We start from the raw sequence: 23402 nt of genomic DNA on the forward strand, positions 1-23402 counted from the left end.
TCATGAATCATTTTACCTTTCCAGTCAAATTTATCGTCATAGATGTTGTAATAAAGGAGTTGTTCAACACTTTTGTACCTTTTTTTTAATGAGAACATTTGTGTACCATCTTATCACTTGTACCATAAAAGGTACAGAGCAGTATCATAAGAGGTCTTTTCTGTACCATATAAGGTACAACTTTTACAAAGGTACAAAACTGTTCCTTAAGGCACAATTGTTTCCACCATGTACCTTTTTTCTGAGTGTAGCTTGTAAAGATAGTAGTGGGGGTAGCCCAATGGTGTCCACACATGGTCCTGGAGAGTTTAGCTCCAACCCTATTCAAACACACCTGAACCAGCTAATCAAGCTCTTGCTAGATATACTACAAACTTCCAGGCAGGTGTGTTGAAGCAAGTTGGAGCTGAACTCAGCAGGACACCGGCCCTCCAGGACCGACTTTGGACACCCCCCGGTAGGCCTATGCAATTTCAGCTAATAAGGAGTTTACATGATGAATACACTTACTAATGAAGTGGACAAGGTGTCACTGGCCAACTCTGTTCCTTTCCTCTACTTTAATCTCTCATGTGAATATATATATATATATATATATATATATATATATATATATATATATATATATATATCACTGCATTTTTAGCACATTTTAAGTTTAATACATCATTAATGACATTAAAAAACTTTGTATTATATTGTAATTTATTCCTGCTATAAATGGATTCTTCTCAAACATTACACAACTTCCATTTGGACAGAATCTTAGACGCTTTTATTAATAGTTATTAATATGCACCTCTGTTTAGATTATTTCAGCTAATCTGACACTTGCTTCATTTGTGCATCTTTGCGTTTGGTATAAAAGGCGCTTTTATTTTGACATTGCCTCGTGACGTCATCAAGTTGCACCGCGCTCCTGCGTCTGGTTGTTGATGTGCGCGTGCCCAAGCGTCCGCAGCTGTATCCCTTCTACACTTTGATTCGACTGAAGAAAGGTCTGTCATTCAACATTCAGGTGTTTACATAAATGAAACATTTTCCATTTTTATTGTACAGGAGATGAACACATGATTCATAGTCTTCGAATGCAACATTGTAGTAGCAGGTTAACAAACAAACAAACAAACAAACAAAACGCTCATCAGTGAATAGCAGAAGAGGTTCAAGCTCTTGACTACATTTATAAAGCCTTAAAACTAAACCATTTAAGCCTTGCTGGTGGAACTGAGTATTAATTCAGACTTTGTGTAAATAAATATCTCTAACATATATGTACAAACTGCTTTACTGTGGGGGAAATACAGCCTCTGTCTGTTTATTGTCCTCATATTTTTCCTGATATGACTGATGTAAATGTATGTGGTTCTGTTTGATGTCAGTGAAGGTAAAACTCAATTAAATTGAACTACCTGTGAAGTGAGAGTTTATCATGAACACAACACGGTGATGGAGAAACTGAGCTATTTAGAAATAAAGTAAAACATTTGCTGAAATGATAGTTAGGTTTGTCATGTTCTGACGCTAACTGCTTGCCGAACAGGTTAAATAAAGAAACACAAACATACGATAAACCTTTAAACCAATGGCATGTTTTCATGACAGTCTAAGTTTTATCTACAAGACAGTAAAGGCAGCACAAATGACTGATCATTTTATTAATACACAGCTTTTAAATGGTTTTGTCGGATCAGTAGATGTGATTCAGTGCACCGACTAGACTCAGACAGAGGTTTAGTTTGCATCTATTCTTCTTTGTTGATTCTTCTCTTAAACACACAGGGGAAAAACTCCCGCTGAAGTGACCGAGCGAGTATAAAGATGGCATTTATTAAAGAGGAGGGTGAAGCTGTGAAGACTGAAAAGACATTCAGAGTCAAGCATGAAGATCCTGAGGAGATAACAGGTTAGCTTTCATTCACTAAGCTCAACTCATCCTCATTCATTTGTAAAATAAATAAAATAATAGAGTGTGTTTTGGGTCAGTAAATACTTACTGGCATGAGAAATATATCCATAGAGCCCTTAAAGAAAAACTTCTCAAATATTTGTAATCCATAATCGATATAACACAAACGTGAGGGAAACACATTGATATAATGTAGAGTAGTCTGTAAAGTAGTCAAAGTAAAATAAAATGAGAGAATGTAAAGACAACTGTAGAAATTTAGCAGTAGAAAGGACTATTAAAATAATATTCAAGAGCCTAGCTAAAAAGGCACGTTAACATCTCTTAGGTGGACTCTCACGGAGAAAGCTCTGTCCCCTCTACGATTCAGTCTGGACTGAGGAACAGGAAGATTTTGATCATTTGATCTAAAAGATCTTACGGGAGTGTAAAAACGCAACAGCTCTGAGAGATAGGTTGAGGTGAGATTATTAAGGGATTTGTACACCAGTAAAAGCACATTAAAATCAATTCTGAATTGGACGGGCAGCCAATGGGGGACCCTTCGAAGAGGAGTAGTGTGGTCATATTTTCTGCCGTTACAGATAAATCTTAGCATTTTGCATTTTGGACCAACTGAAGGCGAGAAATTTGAGATTTTGAGATGCCACAGTAAAGTGCATTGCTGTAGTCTAATATTGCGTTCACACCAGATTCGGAAGAAAAGTCAAGCTCGAGTGATTTACATCAATGCAAAGACGCGAATAGACATCCTGCGTTGCGAATGAAGCAGAGCAAGCTGAGTGTTTTGCGTGATTGACTCGTGAAACGCTCTAGTTAGAAAATCTGAACTTTAACAGACATTCATGCCGCATTAACCAATCAGGAGCTTGCTCTTGTGGGGGCGTGATTATAACGTAGTGCCTGTTGTTGGGTGGAAAATCATCCTGCCCACACGCACGACAGTTCATCAAGCTGGGCTCGGCTCCGTCAGAAACAACGCTGAAAGTCTCCATTCAGGTTAAGTTTCTGAAGAAAGTTGAGCTCAGAGCTGATGCACCTCTGAATGGATCTAGTGGACTCAGACACGGCTCCAAACGAATTAATGCTGTTTATCAGCCTTCCTAAAGCACATAAACACTGTTATTTTCTCAATAAAATACATGTTAGCCATTTAGCAACGAAGCTACAGTTGCCGGGTAGACAGAAGCCCTGCCCGTTACGCAAATCCACGTCTATTGCTCTGTGAATTTGATGCGCGAATGAAGCGGATTTGATGCGCGAATTAGGCAAGAAAACTAAATTTTTATCATGCATCTATTTATGTGCGAATACCGTTATTTTTGTTTTTGTTTTTTATGCGCGTTCAGCGTCTGGTGAGAACACAGCATTAGAAAAGAGGTAGTGTAATGTTTTTTACTATTACAAATAAATCTCGCAGCACCATTTTGGACCAACTAACGATGAGAAATTTGAGATGCCACAGTAAAGTGCATTGCAGTAGTCTAATCATGACGTAATAAAAGCGTGGACAGCCATCTCTAGCGTGGTGGGATTTAATAACCGTTTGACTTGAGACAGCAAGCGGAGTTGATAAACTGATATGATATGTCTAGTTTCAATGACTCATCAAGGATGACACCCAGATTTCGCACTCAGGGGGGATCTGAAGGCAGATAAGCAGCCCAGATCTAGGCATGTGGCCTGAAGGTTATCAGTAGGGCTGAAGACACTCACCTCGGTTTTATCAGCAGTTGATGTTAAATTGTGGGATAGCCAGATTTTAACCTCAACTAAGCACCTTAGTAAAGTACTAAGAGCGAGAGGGTCATTCCTCTTAATAGACAAGTAAATCTGGGTGTTATCAGCATAGAAATGGAAAGACACCTCATGACTTTTTGGAAAGCCCCCTGGCAGAAGCATATATAATGAGAAAAGTGAGGGAGCTAAGACTGAGCCTTGAGGGAGGCCACAAGTGAGATCAGCAAATGAAGATGAGAAGTTACCTACAGTATTTTAACTGAAAATGTTCTATTAGATAGAAAAGACTTAAACCACTTTAGGACTGTGCTTTTCAAGCCCACGTCTGACTCTAATTCGGACAGCAGAATAGAGTGGTCAACAGTATCAAATGCTGCTGACAGATCTAGAAGAATCAGGACCACAGAAACGAGTCAGTGGCTAGAAGGATATCATTAAGTACTCTGAAAAGGTTTCAGTGCTATGAGCCATTTTGTACCAAGACAGGAAGATTTCAGTGATAGAGTTGGTATTTAAAAGTGTAGAAATTTTAAAAATCTAAAATCTTAGCGCAGAATGGCAAGACAGAAATTGGGTGAAAATTATTCAGAGTAGAGGGATCTAGTGAAGGCTGTTTTTGTCAAAAAGAACCACTCCAAAATTCCTGGTGCCACTGCGAGTTGATTATTGATGGGGTTCTTAGCTATGGTAAAATTTTAAATATGTTGGCGAGGCTGTTATTACATGCAGTTCTGTGTTGGAAAGGTTGAGTCAAAGATGATAGTAAGTCATCCAGCCTGACATGCTGATATTTGTCCAAGGATTGTTGGGTCATTTGGCTTGAATGAAAGGTACAGTTCAGTGTCATCAGCATAGCAGGGTAGGAAAACCCATGTTTCTAAATGACAGATGCAAGTGTGATGTCATGTTGCTGAGGAGAAGTGCTCCTAGGACAGAGCCCTGAGGCACCCCATTAGCAAGATTTTGTGGCTTGGACACTAAAACTCTCCTAGAGACCCTGAGAGATCTGTTTGAGAGACTACGAAAGAAGTTCCTGAGATGCCCATTGTCATGAAAGTTGCCAAGAGAATTTGGTGGTTAACCATTAGCAGCAGACAAATCCAGCAAGATTAGCACGGAGGATTTGGATGCAACTCTTGTGAATCTCAGAGTTTCTCCAACTGAGTGCAGGGCCATCTCAGTGGAGCGCCAACCTGATTTCACCAAGTAGGAGATGTTCCTGGATTAGCTTCTATGTTGATCCTGGAACAAAATTCCAATCAGAATTCAGGGATACGGTTACCAATTATGTTAAGTTTAGGCTTGCTTGTACACGATTGTTATGCAACTATTGTTCCCCTCTGATCTTGAGAATAATCTAGAGTTATGGTTCGGTCTGGTGGTAGGGAATAAGTATGGATGTTTCAAGATCGCATCATACTTGGCAAAATCGTGCCTCTGTGGAGTGTCTGTTTTTAAATGCAGACTGATTGGTGTGTAGAAGGTTGCAGAGACATGGTTGAAGAGAATGCATTTACGTGTTTTTGAAATGAATGACTAAAGGGATATTGGCCTTTATTCACAGTCTGTAAACTTACTTTGGCATACTGGAATATTGGCATCCCCTTTTGGCATTAGTCTTTCTACTATAGAAAGAACACTAGTAAACAATGCCAGCCAAGAGGGAACACTATGTAGATGGCTGTCATTTTCTTATATTTTAAAATATTTAAAAAATGTGATCGACAAGGTACTGTGAAAATGGTGCGCAGTCATTGCTTTTAGTTTGTGGGCAGCACTAGTTGCAATCTCCCTTTTTGGGGTGATAACACAGACTATACTTCCACCTGTAGGTATGGACCAATATCTTCTCATTCAGGTGCAGAACATACAATGCTATTTCAGTTGGTTGTTTGGTGTATTTAAGATTTGTTTCTTGACCCAGAACTGATACAACTGACATACAGGTGGCTAGGCCGTCTGTTTTCACCACCGCTAGTTCTTTTAACATTTACTTGGTGTATCCTAGCCTTTATGGATCGTTTAGAAGTCCCAAAAAGAAGATGCTAAACAGTTGCCTTTAGGTTGCAAATCTACTAAAAAGTAGAATAACACCTGTATTTCACTTTTACCCTAGATCTGATGCCTTGGAAAGAGGAGATTCAAGAAGCAAATGATGTCAAGCGAGAGAAAGATTTGACCGAAAAACAATTTATATCTGGTGAAGAATCTTTTCGATGTTCACCGACTCAAAAGTCATCACAGAATGGAGAGCCTAATGCAGTAGATGCAACATATTTCACCTGCCAACAGTGTGGGAAAGGTTTCACTACAAAACAAAAACTCGGAGTTCACATGAAAGTTCACACTGAAGAGAAATCTTTCACCTGCCAAGAGTGCGGGAAAAGCTTTAATCGGACAGGCAAGCTTAAGAACCACATGAGAGTTCACACTGGAGAAAAACCGTACACATGCCCTCAGTGTGGAAAAGCTTTTAAACACAAACTAACACTCAATGACCACATGAAGGTTCACACTGGAGAGAAACCCTTTGCTTGCCAAGATTGTGGGAAAAGCTTCATTAAGAAAGACCACCTTAACAGCCACATGAGAATCCACACGGGTGAGAGACCTTATATCTGCTCTCATTGTGGAAAGTGTTTTAAACATAAACCATCAATAAATGTCCACTTGAGAATTCACACTGGAAACAATCCACATGCATGCGATCAGTGTGGAAAGAGCTTCAGACGTAAGGAAGAACTTGAGCGCCACAGGAGGGTTCATTCAAAGGAGAGCTGCTTTATGTGCCGTCAGTGTGGGATGAGTTTCCCAGACGGCAGTCAGCTTAGAGATCATGTAAAAACTCACATCGGACAGAAGCTTTACATGTGCCTTGAGTGTGGGAGATCTTGCTCGACGAAAACAAACCTCACGGTTCACATGAAGGTTCACACTGGAGGGAAGATTTTCACATGTGGTCAGTGTGGAGAAAGCTTTGGACGCAAGACAAGCCTTAAACGCCACATGAGGGTTCACTCAACAGAGAACTGTTTTGTATGTCACCACTGTGGGATGAGTTTCCCGGACGGCAGTCAGCTTAAAGATCATGTAAGAACTCACATCGGACAGAAACCTTTCATGTGTCATGAGTGCGGAAGGTCTTGCTCAACAAAAACAAACCTCAAGGTTCACATGAGGAGTCACTCTGGAGAAAAGCCTTCGCCTGCTGACAGTGTGGAAAGAGTTGTAGTGAAAATGGAAGACTTAGAAGAGGAGTCACACTGGAAGGAAACCTTACAATTGTCTTCTGTGTGAAGAGTTTCGCATTAGACTGCACTAATATTGGGAATTTGGGCTCAAAATATACTTGAAAAGAAGGGGGTGATCTGGAACACTGGATATGCAGACAGTGCATCTGATTTGGGGATTATTTAAATGAGGATAAAACCGTGACCGAACGTTTAGCATTGTAGGTTGGTTTTCAGTGCCTACTGTGCTTGGGGGTTTCCCCAAAACATATAATCATTTCCTTTTCAATGATTGAGGGAAACTGATAGGCACAAGCACCTAGAATAAAGAAATTAAAGAAATGTGAAAATCTTCAATAGGTTTAGATGACACAGAAGTGTTTGAGTACAAACATGGTTTATCATTTGCCCTTCAAAACATGCCTAAAGTAATATGGTAAAGGGATGTTTCTCTGCCTTTTTAAGCTCTAATTTGACCAGACACCATTAGTGCCTAGCTTTCGAAGAATTTACCTAACATTATAGTCAATTCTGCTGCCTTCAGTGCCCTGCTGTATGTATGCAACACATGCACACAAATGTTAAAACAGCAAGAGTCTGTGTTGCATTTCTAAAAGATACCTCATGCACTTGGGTCTTTAAGAGAACTGAGAAATAAATTCCCATGGATGTCTTCAGATATAAGGTTATCATGCTATAACCTTCCCCCTCCTCTTTATTATGGGAAAGCAAAAAAAATCCTACATAGAAAACGTGCAAGGCAGATTACATCTTAAAACACCTTGACCATCTTAGCTTGCATGCCAGGGATTCCTGGGTTCTGGGATACCACAAGGCAACATCTGCACTTAGAACAAATAATAGGAGTGTTCACCTTTTGGTTTCCTTGCTTGCACAACACATATTTTCCTGGATGCTGTGGGATCACCAGCAAAACTTTCCGGGAGGCACATTTGGACTGGTGCACTATTTAGGGTGGCTGCAGGTGAAGTGATGAGCTCTGTGGGTTTAGAGATCATGTCGGAAATCAGCTGCAACTCTTGAGTTTTTGGGTGAAAGGGGCTTTTCTTTTCTTCTGAAAGTTTGAAAGAAAGACACTCACTGTTTTTGGAACAAGTGGAGGGTGGTTAAAATATAATGATTTAAAATTTTGGGTGAGCTATTCCTATAAGGCAAAGTACTCTGAATAATTATAAATCTAAGGCAATCTTCCAGGCTGTATCAGCAATGACTACAGATGGGTAGTGTTCACAGCGGTAACAGAAATAGTTGTATGAATACTGCCTGAGAGCACTAAAGTGGTGAAACGCTTCTCTCAAGGAGCCGTGTGGCACTGTAGTCCCAGAATGAGAGTGCGCAAGATCCTACCAAAAGAAATGTGATTCTGCAAAGAAAACAGAATGTGCCGTTAAACATATGATTTTATTTTATGTAAAACAGTTGTACTAACCAGTATACACATACTTGCCGAAAGGCCATTTGTGACAAGAGAAAGTGGGATGAAAAGAAAGACACTGCTGTTGCAATTATGGAATCCTGAATTGTAGTCCTGAAACTACATTTCTGCAGACTGGGCATGCATTGGCATAAACAAACATGTCAAAAATCCCATATACAGTTGCTTGTGTTGTAACAACAGAAGCATTGCTAAGGTCCGGAGGACATTGCCCTGGGCAGTATGGACAGGTTGTTTCTGTTGGCATAAAGATTTCTTGGACTTTCCTGATTCGGATATTTCAAGTGGACGGTCTTCTGGTATTCTTTGGCAATTCTACAAGTAATCAGTCATTGTGATCACACTACTCTGTGAACAGCCTAAGTGCTCATCCATGCCAACATTTCCATTGATGCACTACTCAATATCCTCTGGTGCATTTTTGGTCAAATAAGGATGCTCCTGAAAGAGCCGCCACATAGACCTGTATCTGTAGACACAGCTGACTCTGTTCTTTAAACCAATGCACTTGCAGGGCTGTTTACACAATTTATGTCAAATGTGGAAACTGTCCTTCCAAGCTTACTCCAGGAGTCCTTCTCCCCAGTGTACACAGATGACAAACCATATCTCTGACAGATTGTGTTTCCCCAGAAAAAGGGAAACACTGTTCACTTCACGTGAACAAGCATGTTGGTTTTCATACATTCCTCTTGCCTGGACTTAGAGATGAGTCCTTCTTCAACCAACTCCTTTACTGATTCCTCTTTTAGTGCTGCTGGTGGAATGTATGCGCTTGCTTGCTCTGTCCACTTTAAGTGGTGGCATTCTTTACCTGGGTTTCCACTTTCAGCAGCTATGGCCATAAAGTCTCTGCATTCTTCCACTTCACAAATCGCACAGCTGTGAGCTTAATGTCTTTTGTACATGGATTGGCAATCTGATACCATGGGAATGCTTTATTGAAATTTCTGGGGGGTCAATGCACAGCATTGGTTCTTGGCCGGCATGCTGCTCCTTTTTATGTCGTTTCAGGTTTGAGTTTGGGCTTAATGTCTTTCATTCATATTCTTCTGCTTTTCTGGGGATGGGTCGTGGAGGCAGCAGTCTCAGGAGAGAACCCCAGAACTTCCCTCTCTCCGAATACTTCCTCTTGGAGATTTCTGAGGAGTTCCCAGTCCAGCTGAGAGACAGAGACCCTCCAGGGTGTCCTGGGTCTTTCCTGAGGCCTCCTTCTGGTTGGACATGCCTGGAACACCTCCCTAAGTTGGCATCCAGGAGGCATCAAATACAGGTGGCTGAGCTACCTCAGCTGGCTTCTCCACAGAGGAACCTTGGTCCAGTGGGCAAACCTTCTTCCATGCCTTTTTCGAAAGTAAAAAACAATCTTATTTGATTGCCGCCAAGTCCGGCATGGCAATACTCACAAACATTGCTTGCCAAGATGGACTTTAAGGTAAGACAATGACATGGCATGAGCGATTACTTACGGCTATGCAGATGGATTGCTTAAGTCAGAGCTCTCCAAACGGTTCTGGAGGGCCGGTGTCCTGCAGGTTTTAGCTCCGATCTGCTTCAACACACCTGTAAGGATGTTTCTAGAATGGCTAGTAAGAGCTTGATTAGCTAGCCCAGGTGTGTCTGATTGGGGTTGAAACTAAACTTTGCAGGACACCGGCGCTCCAGGACTGAGTCTGGACATGCCTGGCTGAAGTTCTCAGTTTAGTCAATGCAATTAATTTTTGTTAGTGGCAAACTTCAAGAATGAAATGTCAAACTGAGATGTGCAGAACATCACAGTCAACATTCCCATCTATCTAGGGTTACCACTTTTAAGACCAAAAAAAAAACCACGGGGCGTATACTGCAGTGGGGGCCACATCCTTCGGGGGCCTAGACGACAGTGATCACAGGCCCAATAGCATGCCAGTGGTGTTAAATCACAACTTAAAATGTGTTTTTAGGAAAGTATAAACGCGTAGTCTTTCATTGAAATCTTTGTAAACAGAAGCAGTTAATCCCTTTTACAACTGGATAATTTTCTTTACATGAGCATTATGTTGTTTATTAATGTATTAAATGCAATGTTTCATGTAATAAATTATTGCTTTTGTGTCTGACTTAACCTTAACATACAAATCCTAATATTAAATTGGATTATGATCCACTTACATCGTATTAACAGAATTTGTACAAATTACAATTTGTGACCCAGTGTGTGAAAACCAGGCCAGAGATAAAGTTTGATTTTAGCTATTCATTTCCCTGTGATTTCAGTTGTTGACATAGTTTATTCGGTTCATATTAAATACATGTGTTTTAATTATTTTCAGACTGTCCTTTATTTCATGTATAATACAGAGCAAAACCTGTCCCATATTGATTCAAAACGGGACGGGTGGCAAACCTACAGCTATCTCAAACCGCCCAATTAGCTGTAGACACCACTCCCTGATTATAAGTGTGTTTACAGAACACAGAGCTTACAGAAATTGAAATGTAACTAGGTTATTATTTAATATGAATTGTTAGAATTCAACCAGCGGCATCTACAGGATTTTACTCCAAGATACGCACAAATTCCGCCCCGCCCTGCCCCCTTCCCCCAATCATGTCAAGAAACACTTACGGTCAAAGGCTACATTATTTAAGGGCATTTCTTACCACATAATTTGTTTTCTTTTTAAATTTTAATATTTCGTTGAAATCTAAATTAAATAAAAGCACATCAACACCAAGGAAAAAGTAGATGCAAGACGTAATTTTTAAAATAATGACATTAAAACATTTGCAAAAATGACAAAAGATAATAGATAGTGAAGCATTAATAAATCCTCACTTTGCACTGACCAGAAATCATCCACCCGCACAGCTGAGTAGGGGAAGTGCTCAAACAAAAATAGAATTTGTATATTTTTCTAGAAATATATATCTTTTTAAAACAAAGTTCGTATGTCTCTTTGTTTAAATATTTTTTTCTTGGTCCGTTATCTTCCAGATTAAATAGAAGAACGAATAACATTTGAGGCAAAGTGCTTCAAAACAAATCCGCCATGCTTCACTAATGCAGAATCACGAACTGGATTGTCGAATAAAATAATCTAGCCTAAATAACATTAAAGTGAAATATTGCGTTTCAGAGAGACCTACGTTTTCCCTGGTGTGCCGGTCAATTACAATTTAATTCATTTAATCAAATAATTTGAGCAGGACAGCCGTTTACAATATCCGCAACAGCACTGGACATGTTCCCTCATTACCTGGTGGAACAAACTCGGTTGGAAGAGTGATACAACTCAGAAACTGGTTGTGAGAATGGGGATGTCTGCTTATTTGTGCCGTTCTGCCAGATAACATTGTTTAAAACACCTTGAATGGTAGCTGTTCCATGCGAGGAGGCTGCGCAGCAGGTGAATCTGATCTGTCTGATGAAAGACCATTTCCCCGGCTCAGGTGCTGATAAGAGTGCGGTCTCCACCGTTTGGGGGATCAGTTTTTGTCTCATTAGTTTTAGGCCTTTTGGCAAATGTCCCAAATAAGTTAATCTGTTTTAAAGAGCGTTTGCTTATTTTGAGCCTTGTTTTAAACAATATTTATCTGAATTGTAATTTTTAGAGTGTGGAAAAACCGCCAGCAGAACTAAAGCCAAAAGATTTCTCCCACCATTCAAGCACATACACGCTTTAAAACACACAAACACACCTTTATTTATTCTTACTCTTTCTTGCTTTGTCGATATATCATAGTGTATAACGTTTAAAAATCTATTTAAATTATATAATAAATAAATAAAGCGGCATTAATTCCCGCCCTCTTATGGTGTGAATGCACAGTCCGTACGGCTGCAGGCGCCACTGAAGTACTTCATTAAAAATTGAAGTAACAAATAAGCTCATTTGTTCTGACACAGTGTAGAGGCAGGCCCGTAGCCAGGGGGGTCCAGGTGTTTCGAAATACCTAACCCTCACTGACAAAGGAATTTGTCTCATACATGAGCTCATTTGTCCAATTTTGACTGCTATGCCATCAGAATTGTAAAGAAATATATATTTAGTTATGAAAATAACCTACCGTATAAGGCTTTAAGACCAAGTGGAGTCCTGTGTTGGCTGTTGCTTCTGTCTGATTTTCCATTCTGAAGTGCTGAATTCAGCATCCTAAATTCTGAGGAAGGCTGAATGTGCTGGCCAGTTTGTTATTTGCCTACTAAATGACAGTAAGCCATGGTTTTTTAATTTAAAACTTTTGACAGATTCATTTTTTTTCTAATGTTAAATAATGTGATATATTTGTATTTTAAAAATAGTAATTTTTTTCATATTTCTTAATTAAATTTTTTAAGAAATGTTTTTGGTTCTGGTTATTAAAAATACTGTGCTTAAAATGTCAATAAAATGCAGTATCTAAACCTCATATTTAAATAGAAAATGAGGTGAATAACTGCAAAAAAAGGTCTACTTTTTGAGAAAAAAACCCGCCCCTTACTCGAGGCTGGCTCAGCCTGAGAGGGCATACTGAAAAACAGTAGATTAATTTCCAATACTTAAATAATATAGTGCAACCCCCTCAGCCCTCCTAACACCCCCCCCCCCTCTCTCTCTTTAATAACTAAAGTTTGATTAATGACATTTATTTTATCTTGATTACTGTTGAGTTGTGTGTGTTCAGCTGGTGTGTGCGGCATCTGTTCACTTAATAACAACTAATTTATCTCTACATAGGCAACAACTCGCACAAATAACCCTTTTTTTACTGCTGTTATTTTAAGTAAATGTGGATTTTGACAAATAAATATATATCAGACAGTTTACCAGTATTTTTAAAAACACACACACACACACACACACACACACACACACACGGTCTGTACAGTAAAATGATATGTCTGTTACCGTCCTGTATTATTTTTATTTTTATTTTTTTAACTCTGTCCTGTTAGTTGAAGTTAAAGGTTAGGTTTAACACCATAAACAAACCTTTCATCTAATCCTATTGAATAAATGGTTTCTCCACTCAATGATTACATAGATTTTTTTCTATTTGGACAGAATCTCAAACCCTTTCATTAGTGTTTCTCACCATTATTTGAAAGCCGACATCTGCTTTATTTGTGTGTAACGCACTTTTATTTTGACAGTCATGTGATGTCATCAGGCGGCGTCACGCTTCTTCGTCGGCTGTGCTGTGATTCATCAGAGAACGGTTTGTGTTTAGATAAACGGAGCAGCTTTTCTGTTGTTTTCAGGCGATATACAGAGGTTTTTATTATCATAGTTTACAATGTTGCACTAATCATTTTTCTGCCGTTTTATAAACGAAACGTGTTGCGAGTAGCGTTAAAGCTCGTTAATTATTAACAGAAGAGCTGCAACTCATGTCTCTCCGTGTGCTGTTTATAAGGTTCACCTTAGGAAATATTCACTGTTTCATGATGGTCTAATATGATTAATCCATTTTTACAGATCAGTAAACAGCATAGATGGCTGACAATTAAGTGTGTGTACAGTGTTGGAGTGTTTAATCTGTTCAGATCGTCACTGAGTGAGCTAGAGCAGTGATTGAGACACAGACAGAGGTTTAGTGTTGATTTCTTCTTGTTTGTTGATTCTTCTCCTCTTAAACAGACAGAGAAACTCCTGCTGAAGCGACTGAGCTCCACTATTATAAAGATGGCCTTTATTAAAGAGGAGAGTGAAGACCTGAAGATTGAGGAAACAGTCAGATATGAAGATGCTGAGCAACAAACAGGTTGGCTTTCATTCTCGAAGATTTTTCCTCAAAGGGCTTTTGTTGGACATAGGACAGACACTGTGTTTAAATCTACAAATACAACATTCAAAAGTGAAGAAGACAAAGTTGTTATAAATAAGCAAAACTCTTAAACCTTAAAAACATGAGAAATATATCCAGTGATTTAAACTTAAAGGGTTAGTTCACTCAAACATTGTGCATATCGTAGATGTGCTGACCCCATACTAGTTACAGGGCTCGAAATTGCGACAATTTTGGTGGCATATGCACCCGAAATTTTTATCTATGCGATCTCAAAATATATTTGGGAGCATTTCTGCGAGTGCTTAAAATTGTTGTGTGCGACCAGTTTTTACTGCAAAATGTTCAGCACATGCATGGATTCGGGAGATATTCACGCAGAATGCATCTCTAAGGTCTTTGTCTGCACTTTAAACGCGTAACACAGCGCTCAGGAATGGTTTTAAAAAGTTGTCATGTCGACTTGCTGCAGTAAACAAAGCCAAGTCAGTAATGCTTGCCCCGCCTTCGCGCTCTTCGTCTTGGCCCACCACTGCTCTAGCACTGAAATATCAGCTGTCAATCACTCAGTCAGCGCCTTTTGGCTTGGGAAGACAGAGAGAGCTGCTACTGCGAAAAACTGTAAGCACTGAAGAAGAGAATGAAGATAACCCTGACAGATTTAGTTTTAGAAACCATGACATCTAAAGTTACAAATAATGACACATCTTACTAGTGATCATGTGCTGAATGTTAATCCACCATCTACACTTTTAGAAGAGTGGATGAAAGACTTCAATTGGTTTCAAGTCCGTTATGAAAAGTCTGTGGTATGGAGTTTTCAGGTAACTGTTTGCCACATCTAGCACGAGACCTTCTGTTTAATCCTTCATATAATCACCAGATGCTGTCCGTTGTGCAAGAGGCAGCTATATGTCAAATTTAACACCACGTACACCATCGCAAACGGGCTTACACTGACTAAACTAACATCGCTAAGCATAAAAAGACTGGTATTGCTATTAACATGACGTATGCATATAATAAGGTACAGTATATGTCAAAAGCACCAGTGCAATATCAGACAGCACCCGTGAGATCAGCACAGTTATACCGTTAATAGATTCATTCATGTCCAGCAGTGTGTGCAGAGCCGGTGAGCGCTCCGTGTATCTTTTGTCACTCAGTTATGTTATAAAATGTATTTTCTTGTGAGAATGGGATTTCGTTGAGACATATTTTCCTCACGCTTGCATATATATATATATATATATATATATATATATATATTTTTTTTTTTTTTTTTTTTGCTTGTTAGTTTGATTAGTGTTGATTTCAAATGCAATAAATATGTTTGTATAAAACTTGTAGTAACGCTGCTCATAATTGGTGGGTGCGACTAAATTTTGGCTGATGTGCCTACGTTTTTAAAGTTAGGAGCACCGGTGCTACCACGCACAGGTTAATTTCGAGCCCTGAGTTATCAGCTTTAATACTGCACATATTTATTGTTTTCACTGACTAAATTTACACTGTGTGTCCTGCAAAGTTTAGTTCCTATCCCAATCAGACACACCTGGGCTGTCTAATCAAGCTCTTACTAGGCTTTCTAGAAACATCCTTGCAGGTGTGTTGAGGCAAGTTGAAGCTAAAATCTGCAGGACTCCGGCCCTCCAGGCTATGAATGTGTGGCCTTAATAATATTATGGACCCTTTTCACAATACTGTTTAATGGTCCTCATAATCTTAAATCCTTGAAAGTTGTTAATATTTTGTATACATATATATATATATATATATATATATATATATATATATATATATATATATATATATATATATATATATATATATATATATATATATATATATATGTATACAACAGTCCTGTCTGGTTCTCAAATCTGATTGGCTGATAGCCGTGCGATATTCTGCAATATCAGAACTCCTACAGTGTGCTATATTTAATAGTGCTCAACATCTGCTCTAAAGTTTAATACTCTAAATTCACGTTTAAGATGTTAATCCACTTATTTCCACATTTTTTAAAATGTATAACTTGCTAATTTAAATGTAATGTTTAGTATTATTTTTAAATAGAGCAAGTTGCTAAAACATTTTAAAGTCAGCAGAAAAGCTAAAATTATGCAATTTATTACTTGTGGTTTAAGTGTGGCCCCCTTTGCTTCTGAACTTGAATAACCCGTTCTAGAATGCGTTTAGGAAAATATTTTTATTATATTTTATCAAGTCTGGATTGTCGACCTGAGTAAGTTATGATGTGCTCAAAAAAATAGGAATATACATAAACAAAACTTCAACACACTGAACCACTACAGCCTCCATTGTAGTATTGCTCGTTCACAGTACAGTTAACTCTTAGCCATGAACCGGCTGATGAATGACAACTCTTTAAAAGTTCTAAATCTTTAGATAAATTTATACTGTCCGCTGAAATGGTTATCACAGAAGAGCCGAGCATGGAAAAAAAACTGTAAATGTGATGATTGTGTACATATTTGTGTACACATATGGCTTGATGGAATACAGTGAGAGCAGACCACAGTGAACACTGTACTTGACAATGTAATCAATTGATTGAAGCATGTCAACTCAACTGACATTTCACAAAAATTAATCCAGAGCATGAATACTACAATTTAAAATGTTTTAAGTAAAATTGTTCATTTAACGGGGTTTATTTTTTTTGCGGGGCACCAAAACGATAATGATAAAGTTTATCTGCTGATAAAGTTTGAGAAGCAATGCACTACCTGAAAAAAAATGGTATCCTATCCAAGTTTTAGGAACAACAAATGACTTGACTTCTAGTTGGTCATTTGGTACCAGAAGTGTCTTATATTAAAGGCAAAGGCCTCTAGATTACGCTTATTTGATCAAAATAAAATATAATACCTCGATAATTAAACATTTATTAGGATAGTAAGGTCTGACTCTGCTTAGACAGAAGTCTTTTCACTGTCACTAGTATAGAATATAAAGTCCTGCTGCAGTGGAGACAGAATGAATATTGTGTCTGACTCCATCATGAGCTTGGAGGACTGCATCCATACATCTCTGACATGACTCAAATCATTGATTAATAAAGTCATCTGGAATGAAGAAGAAAGCCTTCAGCAGGACTCCCAGAGCTCATCAAGATTCTTTGGATTCATCTTCAACGCCTCCTCCTTCATCAGCTATATAATGTTCATGTCTGGTGACTGGGCTGGCCAATCCTGGAGCCGCTTGACCTTCTTTGCTTTCAGGAGCTTTGATGTGGAGGCTGAAGTATGAGACGGAGCGCTATCCTGCTGGAGAAGTTGCCGCTCAAATGTCTCGATACCTCAGGCTGTTGATGTTGCAGATCTCTCGCACGCCCCAATACTGAATGAACCCCAAACCATGCCTTTTCTTTCACCAAACTTGACTGATTTCTATGAGAATCTTGGCTCCTTGTGGGTTCCTGTAGGTCTTCTGCAGTATTGGTGATGATTGGCATACAGTTCAACAGATGATTCATCAGACAAATCCACCTTCTGACACTTTTTCACATAATCAACTAGAAGTCGAGTTATTATTTGTTGCGCTTACAACTGGCATCCACCACAAGACTTCATCAGGTAGTGTATAATTGCATTAAGATGGTCCATGTGAATGCACTCAGCGAGAAATCATAGTCCATCTGGGTAGACCAGTGCTTCCTAATTTCAATCCACCTTTATAGATGGTCTAAGAGACCCTTAATTTGTCAAATTCCTATTTGTGATTGCCTCTCTTTCCTATGTACAGTTCATATGACCCAGTCTAAAAGGAATAATACCTGCATTTGTTTTCTCCACCTTAGATCAGATGCATTTGAATGAGGATATTGAAGAACTGGATGATGTCAAGGAAGAGAAAGATCTAGAGGAGGAACAACACTCCACGTCTGGCAAAACCCCTTTAGGTTCTCAGACTGAAAGTACGTCACAGAAAACCGCCCAGAGTGGAAGAGCTGCAAGTTGTTTCATCTGCCAACAGTGTGGGAAAGGTTTCTCTACAAACAGAAAACTGAACATCCACATGCGAATCCACACCGGAGAGAAGCCGTTCGCCTGTCCACAGTGTGGAAAATGCTTCGCTGAGAAGGGCAACCTGAAAAGCCACATGATAACCCATGAGGACACTGGAGAAAGACCCCACACATGTGAGCTGTGTGGGAAAAGCTTCTCCAGAAAGAGATATCTTGATGTCCACATGATGATTCACACTGGGGAGAAACCTTGCCGATGCGAACAGTGCGGGAAAAGCTTCTCGATCAAGAAGTACCTCGATGTTCACATGAGAATTCACTCCGGGGAGAAACCGTACACCTGCCCCCAGTGTGAAATAAGCTTCATTCACAAAAACAGCCTGAAAAGGCACATGAGAATTCACACCGGGGAGAAACCTTTTGCGTGTCCGCAGTGTGGAAAGCAGTTTACGAGAACCACGAACCTTGAAGTTCACATGAGAGTTCACACTGGGGAGAAACCGTACGAATGTGAGCAGTGCGGAGACTCTTTTACTACACACAAAAAACTCGAAGTCCACATGAAAACTCACACCAGAGAGAAGCCTTATGATCAGCGTGAAGAAACATATGACAGTCATACCAGTAAGAAGCCTTACATTTGCCCTCAATGTGGGAAACACTTCAAACACAAGTCAACACTTACTCTCCACATGAGACTTCACACCGGAGAGAAGCCTTACACGTGTGAACAGTGTGGGAAAAGCTTTTCTCGGAAAGACTGCTTTGAAAGCCACAGGAGAATTCATATGGATGTGAAGCCTTACATTTGCCCTCAATGTGGGAAAGATTTTACCCTTATCAGGTCGTTTAATCTGCACATGAGAACTCACACCAGAGACAAGCTTTTCACGTGTGGTCAGTGTGGGAAAAGCTTTGTTCAGAAATGCAACCTTGACAGCCACATGATCATTCACACCGAAGAGCGGCCTTTTGTGTGCTGTCAGTGCGGAAAGTGCTTCAGAAGCAAATCAAACCTTAAGTCCCACATGAAGGTTCACTCAAAAGAGAGCCGTTATATGTGCCGCCAGTGCGGGACGAGTTTCCCGGACGGCGGTCAGCTTAGAGATCACGTTAAAACTCACATCGGAGAGAAGCCCTACATGTGCCTTGAGTGCGGAAGGTCTTGCACTAAGAAAACAAGCCTCAAGATTCACATGAGGATTCACAGCGGAGAGAAGCCGTTCACCTGCTTGGAGTGTGGGAAGTGTTTTTCTTGTAGCAAGGGCCTGAAGTTTCATTTACAAAGTCATTTTGGAATAAACCTTAAAATGGAACCAATTACGCACCATTCAACTTGAACTGATGTGTTTCCACAACCAGCAAACCACAGAGGTCACCAATCTCGGACCTGGATCGCTGGTGTGCCTGCAGAGTTTAGCTCCAACTTGCCTCAATACACCTGCCTGGATATTTCAAGTATACCTAGTAAGACCTTGTTTAACTGTGCTTGATTAGAGTTGGGGCTAAATTCTGCAAGACACCGGCCCTCCAGGAACAAGTTTGGTGACTCCTACTGGGAACCTTAAATGGATGTTGTCCATTTTTGGGATGTGGTGCTGGTCCGTACTTAATGCCTGCCAGAACCTGGTGGTTTTTAACTCTGGTCCTGTGGTCCCACCACACTGCATGTTTTTTGTGGCTGTCTTATGTGACATACAGCTCAGTCCATGCTTCTCTCTGATAATAAGCTGATGATCCATATCTAGTGTGATGGATTAAGGCAGGGGTGTCCAAACTTGGTCCTGGAGGACCGGTGTCCTGCAGATTTAGCTCCAACTTGCCTCAACATACTTGCAAGGATGTTTCTAGAAAGCCTAGTAAGAGCTTGATTAGCTAGCCCAGGTTTGTCTGATTGGTGTTGGAACTAAACTTTGCAAGGCATCAACCCTCCAGGACCAAGTTTGCACCCCTGGATTAAGGAGACAAGTGAAACATGCACAGCAGTGAGTCCCTAAGACAGGCATGTCCAAACTCAATCCTGGAGGGCCGATGTCCTGGAAAGTTTAGTTCCAACCCCAATCAGACACACTTGGGCTAGCTAATCAAACTCTTTACTAGGCTTTCTAGAAACAACTTTCATCAACACACCTGCAAGGTTGAAGCTAAAATCTACAGGACACCGGCCCTCAAGGACAGAGTTTGGACACCCCTGCCCTAAGATTAGAAAAACCACTGAATTTGATCTCAACAATTACACCAGGGGTGACCAACCTTGTTCCTGGAGATCTACCTTCCTGCAGAATTCAGTTGCAACCCATATCAAACACACCTGCCTGTATTATCAAGTGCTGTTCAGGTCCTAATTAATTGGTTCAGGTGTGTTTGATCAGGGTTAAAGCTGAACTCTGCAGGAACGTAAATCTTAGACTACACTTGGTTCCACTACAGGATTTCCTCAAACAAGAGTTCTGGAAGGCATCCAGCTTTCCCAAGTCTTTCTGCACCACTCTCCAACATTTGGAGCTGTATATAGTTGACTTTACATTGCTTTTATACAGTTTGATCTTTGTTACACTTTTGCTTAAGTTGTACAGTTTGGAATTTGTGACGGGGCTTGACATTGTGACCATTTTGGTCTCATATGTGGCCGATGTTAAATCCCAAAATATATTTGGGAGCATTATTGGGAGTGCATGTAATGGTTTTCATACGAGCTGCTTTTGTTTCTCTGAAACGAATGTGCCTTCGCTGTGCTGAAACAGTGACTGGTTAGTAATGCTTTGCAGATTTTATATATGTTGTAGGTAAATACTATGTTAATCTGAACATATGGTGAATGTAAACGCACCAGCCCAAAAATAAAGCAGTTTTTGGAAAGACTGTTTGAAAGACTGTGATTGGCTTGGCCATGAAACTATAAAGCCTGTGGGATGCACTGACCACTGATGTACATGTTTTATGTACAAGAGCTTGGTTAAACTGAGAGAATGCCAAACTAAAAATGCAGGAACATGTGCTTGGCAAAAAGTTTTCATGTTTACTATCACTTTTCTATAACCTTTCATTAAATTGGGATTCAATTAATTAAATGAGTCTGAGTCTGGGCCGGAGTCAAGCGAAGGTTCCCAAGATGTGCATTATCGTCATTTATCAATTGTCAGTGCCAACTAGACTTCCCGTTTAAGAGAATTTCTCTTCCATCTCTAGTGTGTTACCATCATCTGTGATGGGTGTATACACATTTGATGCACATAACTTGAGCTTTGGTAGGTGGACTTATATTAAGAACTGTATGTTTAGCAATGATGTTCAGCCTAGTTGTTTTCTCCTGCAGGTGGTTTTACTTGAGGAATTATACAGCAAGGCTGCACGTTGGTGCAGTGGGTAACACGATCGCCTCAGCAAGAAGGTCGCTGGTTTGAGCCTCAGCTGGGTCAGTTGGCATTTCTGAGTTTGCATGTTCTCCCCATGTTGGCGTGGGTTTCCTCCGGGTGCTCCAGTTTCCCCCACAAGTTCAAAGACGTGGTATAGCTGAATTGGGTAAGCTAAAATTGTAGTGCATGTGTGTGAATGAGTATGTATGGATGTTTCCCAGTGATGGGTTGCAGCTGGAAGGGCATCCGCTGCGTAAAACATATGCTGGATAAGTTGGTGGTTCATAATGCAAGAAAATGCATTATATAGCAAGGTTGTCCACAAAGTCTAGATCAGAGGTCACCAATCTTGGTCCTGGAGGGCTGGTGTCCCTGCAGAGTTTATCCTTAACACACTTGTTAAGAAGTTTTAAAGCTGCGTCCATACTATATAATATGCTAAAATCAGCATGTGAGCCGAGTAGAATGTCCAAATTCAGTATTCAGAAAACAATATGCGAGAATTACCCAGATGAGATACTAGTACTGCTGAAATTCTGAAGTGCGAATTGGATGGATAAGTGAGAGTGAAGAAATGCAACCAACCTGGGTAGGTCACATGATGGTGACAAAATGCTGGGTGTAGTACTTCCGAGTTCCATTATTATTATTATTACTGACATCCACAGTATAGAATGTACTTTTCTAACAGTGAGGCCATGATGGGAAATGGCTGATGGAGATAATTTGGCCAGGACACCGGGGCTACAGCCCTACTCTTTAGCAGAAGTGCCATGGGTCATTTTAATGACCACAGAGAGTCAGAACCTCAGTTTAACGTCTCATCCAAAAGGCAGTGCTGACTGAGCGTATAGTGCCCTCTTCACAATACTGGAGTGTTAGGACCCACACAAGCAGCAGGTTGAGCGCCCCCTGCTGGCCTTACTAACTCCACTTCCAACAGCAACTAAGCTTTGCCATGTGGTATCCCATCCAGGTACTGACCAGGGCCAGCCCTGCTTAGCTTCAGTGAGCAACCTGCTCTTGGACTGCAGGGTGAAATGCACTAAAGGCACTATACAGTAGGGGTTCTCAACTACCTTCACATTCTGTCTTTGTGGTATATGTTCGTCATAAAGTGATCTGTGCTCAAGTGATTACCACTTCAAATGTTTTTTATTTCGAATAAATAAATCAAACCTGCTCCGAATGTTTTTTTTTTTTATGACTGCCGAAAGTTTCGGAGGCAGTGTGTCAATGTGACTGACTCAACCTGATGTCAGTCAGCCAGATCGACTTCTGCTGGTGATGGATTTCCAGGATCATCAGGTTCTGTTCTGGGAGTTTCATCAAGATGTTTTCCCCAACAGGCACTGCTTGATGAACTTCATCTGAGGCCCCCCTGGTAAATGATATGGGTTTTATTTACTTGTACTGTTTATGAGATGTAATTATTTGCACATTGTTGTAAACGCACACGTTTAGCTAATTTCATCGACAATGCAATAGTTATGCTGCTTATTGTTATTGGTTGCTGCGCATAGATCAGATGGTGTTTGTAGAGTCCTGAAGTGTAAGCTGGCCAGGGAGCCCAGGGGGAAAAAGAAAAAGCATCTACTATGATGCTGTACGATGATGTTTTCTTTTAATATCTGTCATTCTTTTGTTAGACGTAATATTTTATTAAAATCATTATTTTAGACTTTTTATGAGTGTTTTCAAAACATACAAACACAAGTCGCTTGGTAAAATGACAAATTTTATATTGACTTATAAATTTGCAATATATTTGGAGTTTATGAAAATGACATGACATAAAAGTTCATATTTGGATTTCACAAATGTCAAAATATTGTAAAATATATATATATACTTGGACATTATATTTTACACACACACACACACACACACACACACACACACATAAGTGTATATATATATATATATATATATATATATATATATATATATATATATATATATATAT

General features: G+C 39.8%; 2 protein-coding genes across 13 annotated transcripts; both read left to right on the forward strand.

Annotated features, from left to right (window-relative positions):
- Window positions 1-892: 892 nt before the first annotated feature.
- Window positions 893-10640, forward strand: si:ch73-158p21.7. Of its 3 annotated transcripts, XR_012402565.1 has the most exons (4): window positions 893-998; window positions 1783-1906; window positions 5766-9845; window positions 10001-10640. XR_012402565.1 is itself a non-coding variant. In XM_068220556.2 (3 exons), exons 2-3 carry the CDS (start codon window positions 1822-1824, stop codon window positions 6944-6946), a joined length of 1266 nt encoding a protein of 421 aa, XP_068076657.1. In that variant the 5' UTR covers window positions 893-1018; window positions 1783-1821; the 3' UTR covers window positions 6947-10640. The 3 variants fall into 3 exon arrangements, 2 of the variants coding, with proteins under 2 accessions (XP_068076657.1, XP_017211340.1); XM_068220556.2 differs by having other exon boundaries at window positions 893-1018; window positions 5766-10640; XM_017355851.4 differs by having other exon boundaries at window positions 5766-10640.
- Window positions 10641-13446: 2806 nt separating this feature from the next.
- On the forward strand, window positions 13447-22618 carry zgc:113209. Of its 10 annotated transcripts, none has more exons than XR_012401560.1 (4): window positions 13487-13808; window positions 13939-14062; window positions 17913-21089; window positions 21270-22618. XR_012401560.1 is itself a non-coding variant. In NM_001017546.3 (3 exons), exons 2-3 carry the CDS (start codon window positions 13984-13986, stop codon window positions 19418-19420), a joined length of 1587 nt encoding a protein of 528 aa, NP_001017546.1. In that variant the 5' UTR covers window positions 13447-13516; window positions 13939-13983; the 3' UTR covers window positions 19421-20328. The 10 variants fall into 10 exon arrangements, 3 of the variants coding, with proteins under 3 accessions (NP_001017546.1, XP_068075719.1, XP_068075718.1); XR_012401557.1 differs by having other exon boundaries at window positions 13487-13572; window positions 17913-19494; window positions 19887-22618; XR_012401559.1 differs by having other exon boundaries at window positions 13487-13516.
- Window positions 22619-23402: the final 784 nt, after the last annotated feature.

Source organism: Danio rerio, chromosome 4, assembly GCF_049306965.1.
Source record: "Danio rerio strain Tuebingen ecotype United States chromosome 4, GRCz12tu, whole genome shotgun sequence".
Classification (NCBI taxonomy): Eukaryota; Metazoa; Chordata; class Actinopteri; order Cypriniformes; family Danionidae; genus Danio; species Danio rerio.

Excerpts from the sequence above, each read along its gene's own strand:
- si:ch73-158p21.7 (XM_068220556.2), top strand. The coding sequence starts at position 1,822 with ATGGCATTTATTAAAGAGGAGGGTGAAGCTGTGAAGACTGAAAAGACA. Across the intron at positions 1,907-5,765 it reads AGATCCTGAGGAGATAACAG|ATCTGATGCCTTGGAAAGAG; the intron begins GTTAGCTTTCAT and ends CTTTTACCCTAG.
- zgc:113209 (NM_001017546.3), top strand. The coding sequence starts at position 13,984 with ATGGCCTTTATTAAAGAGGAGAGTGAAGACCTGAAGATTGAGGAAACA. Across the intron at positions 14,063-17,912 it reads AGATGCTGAGCAACAAACAG|ATCAGATGCATTTGAATGAG; the intron begins GTTGGCTTTCAT and ends TCTCCACCTTAG.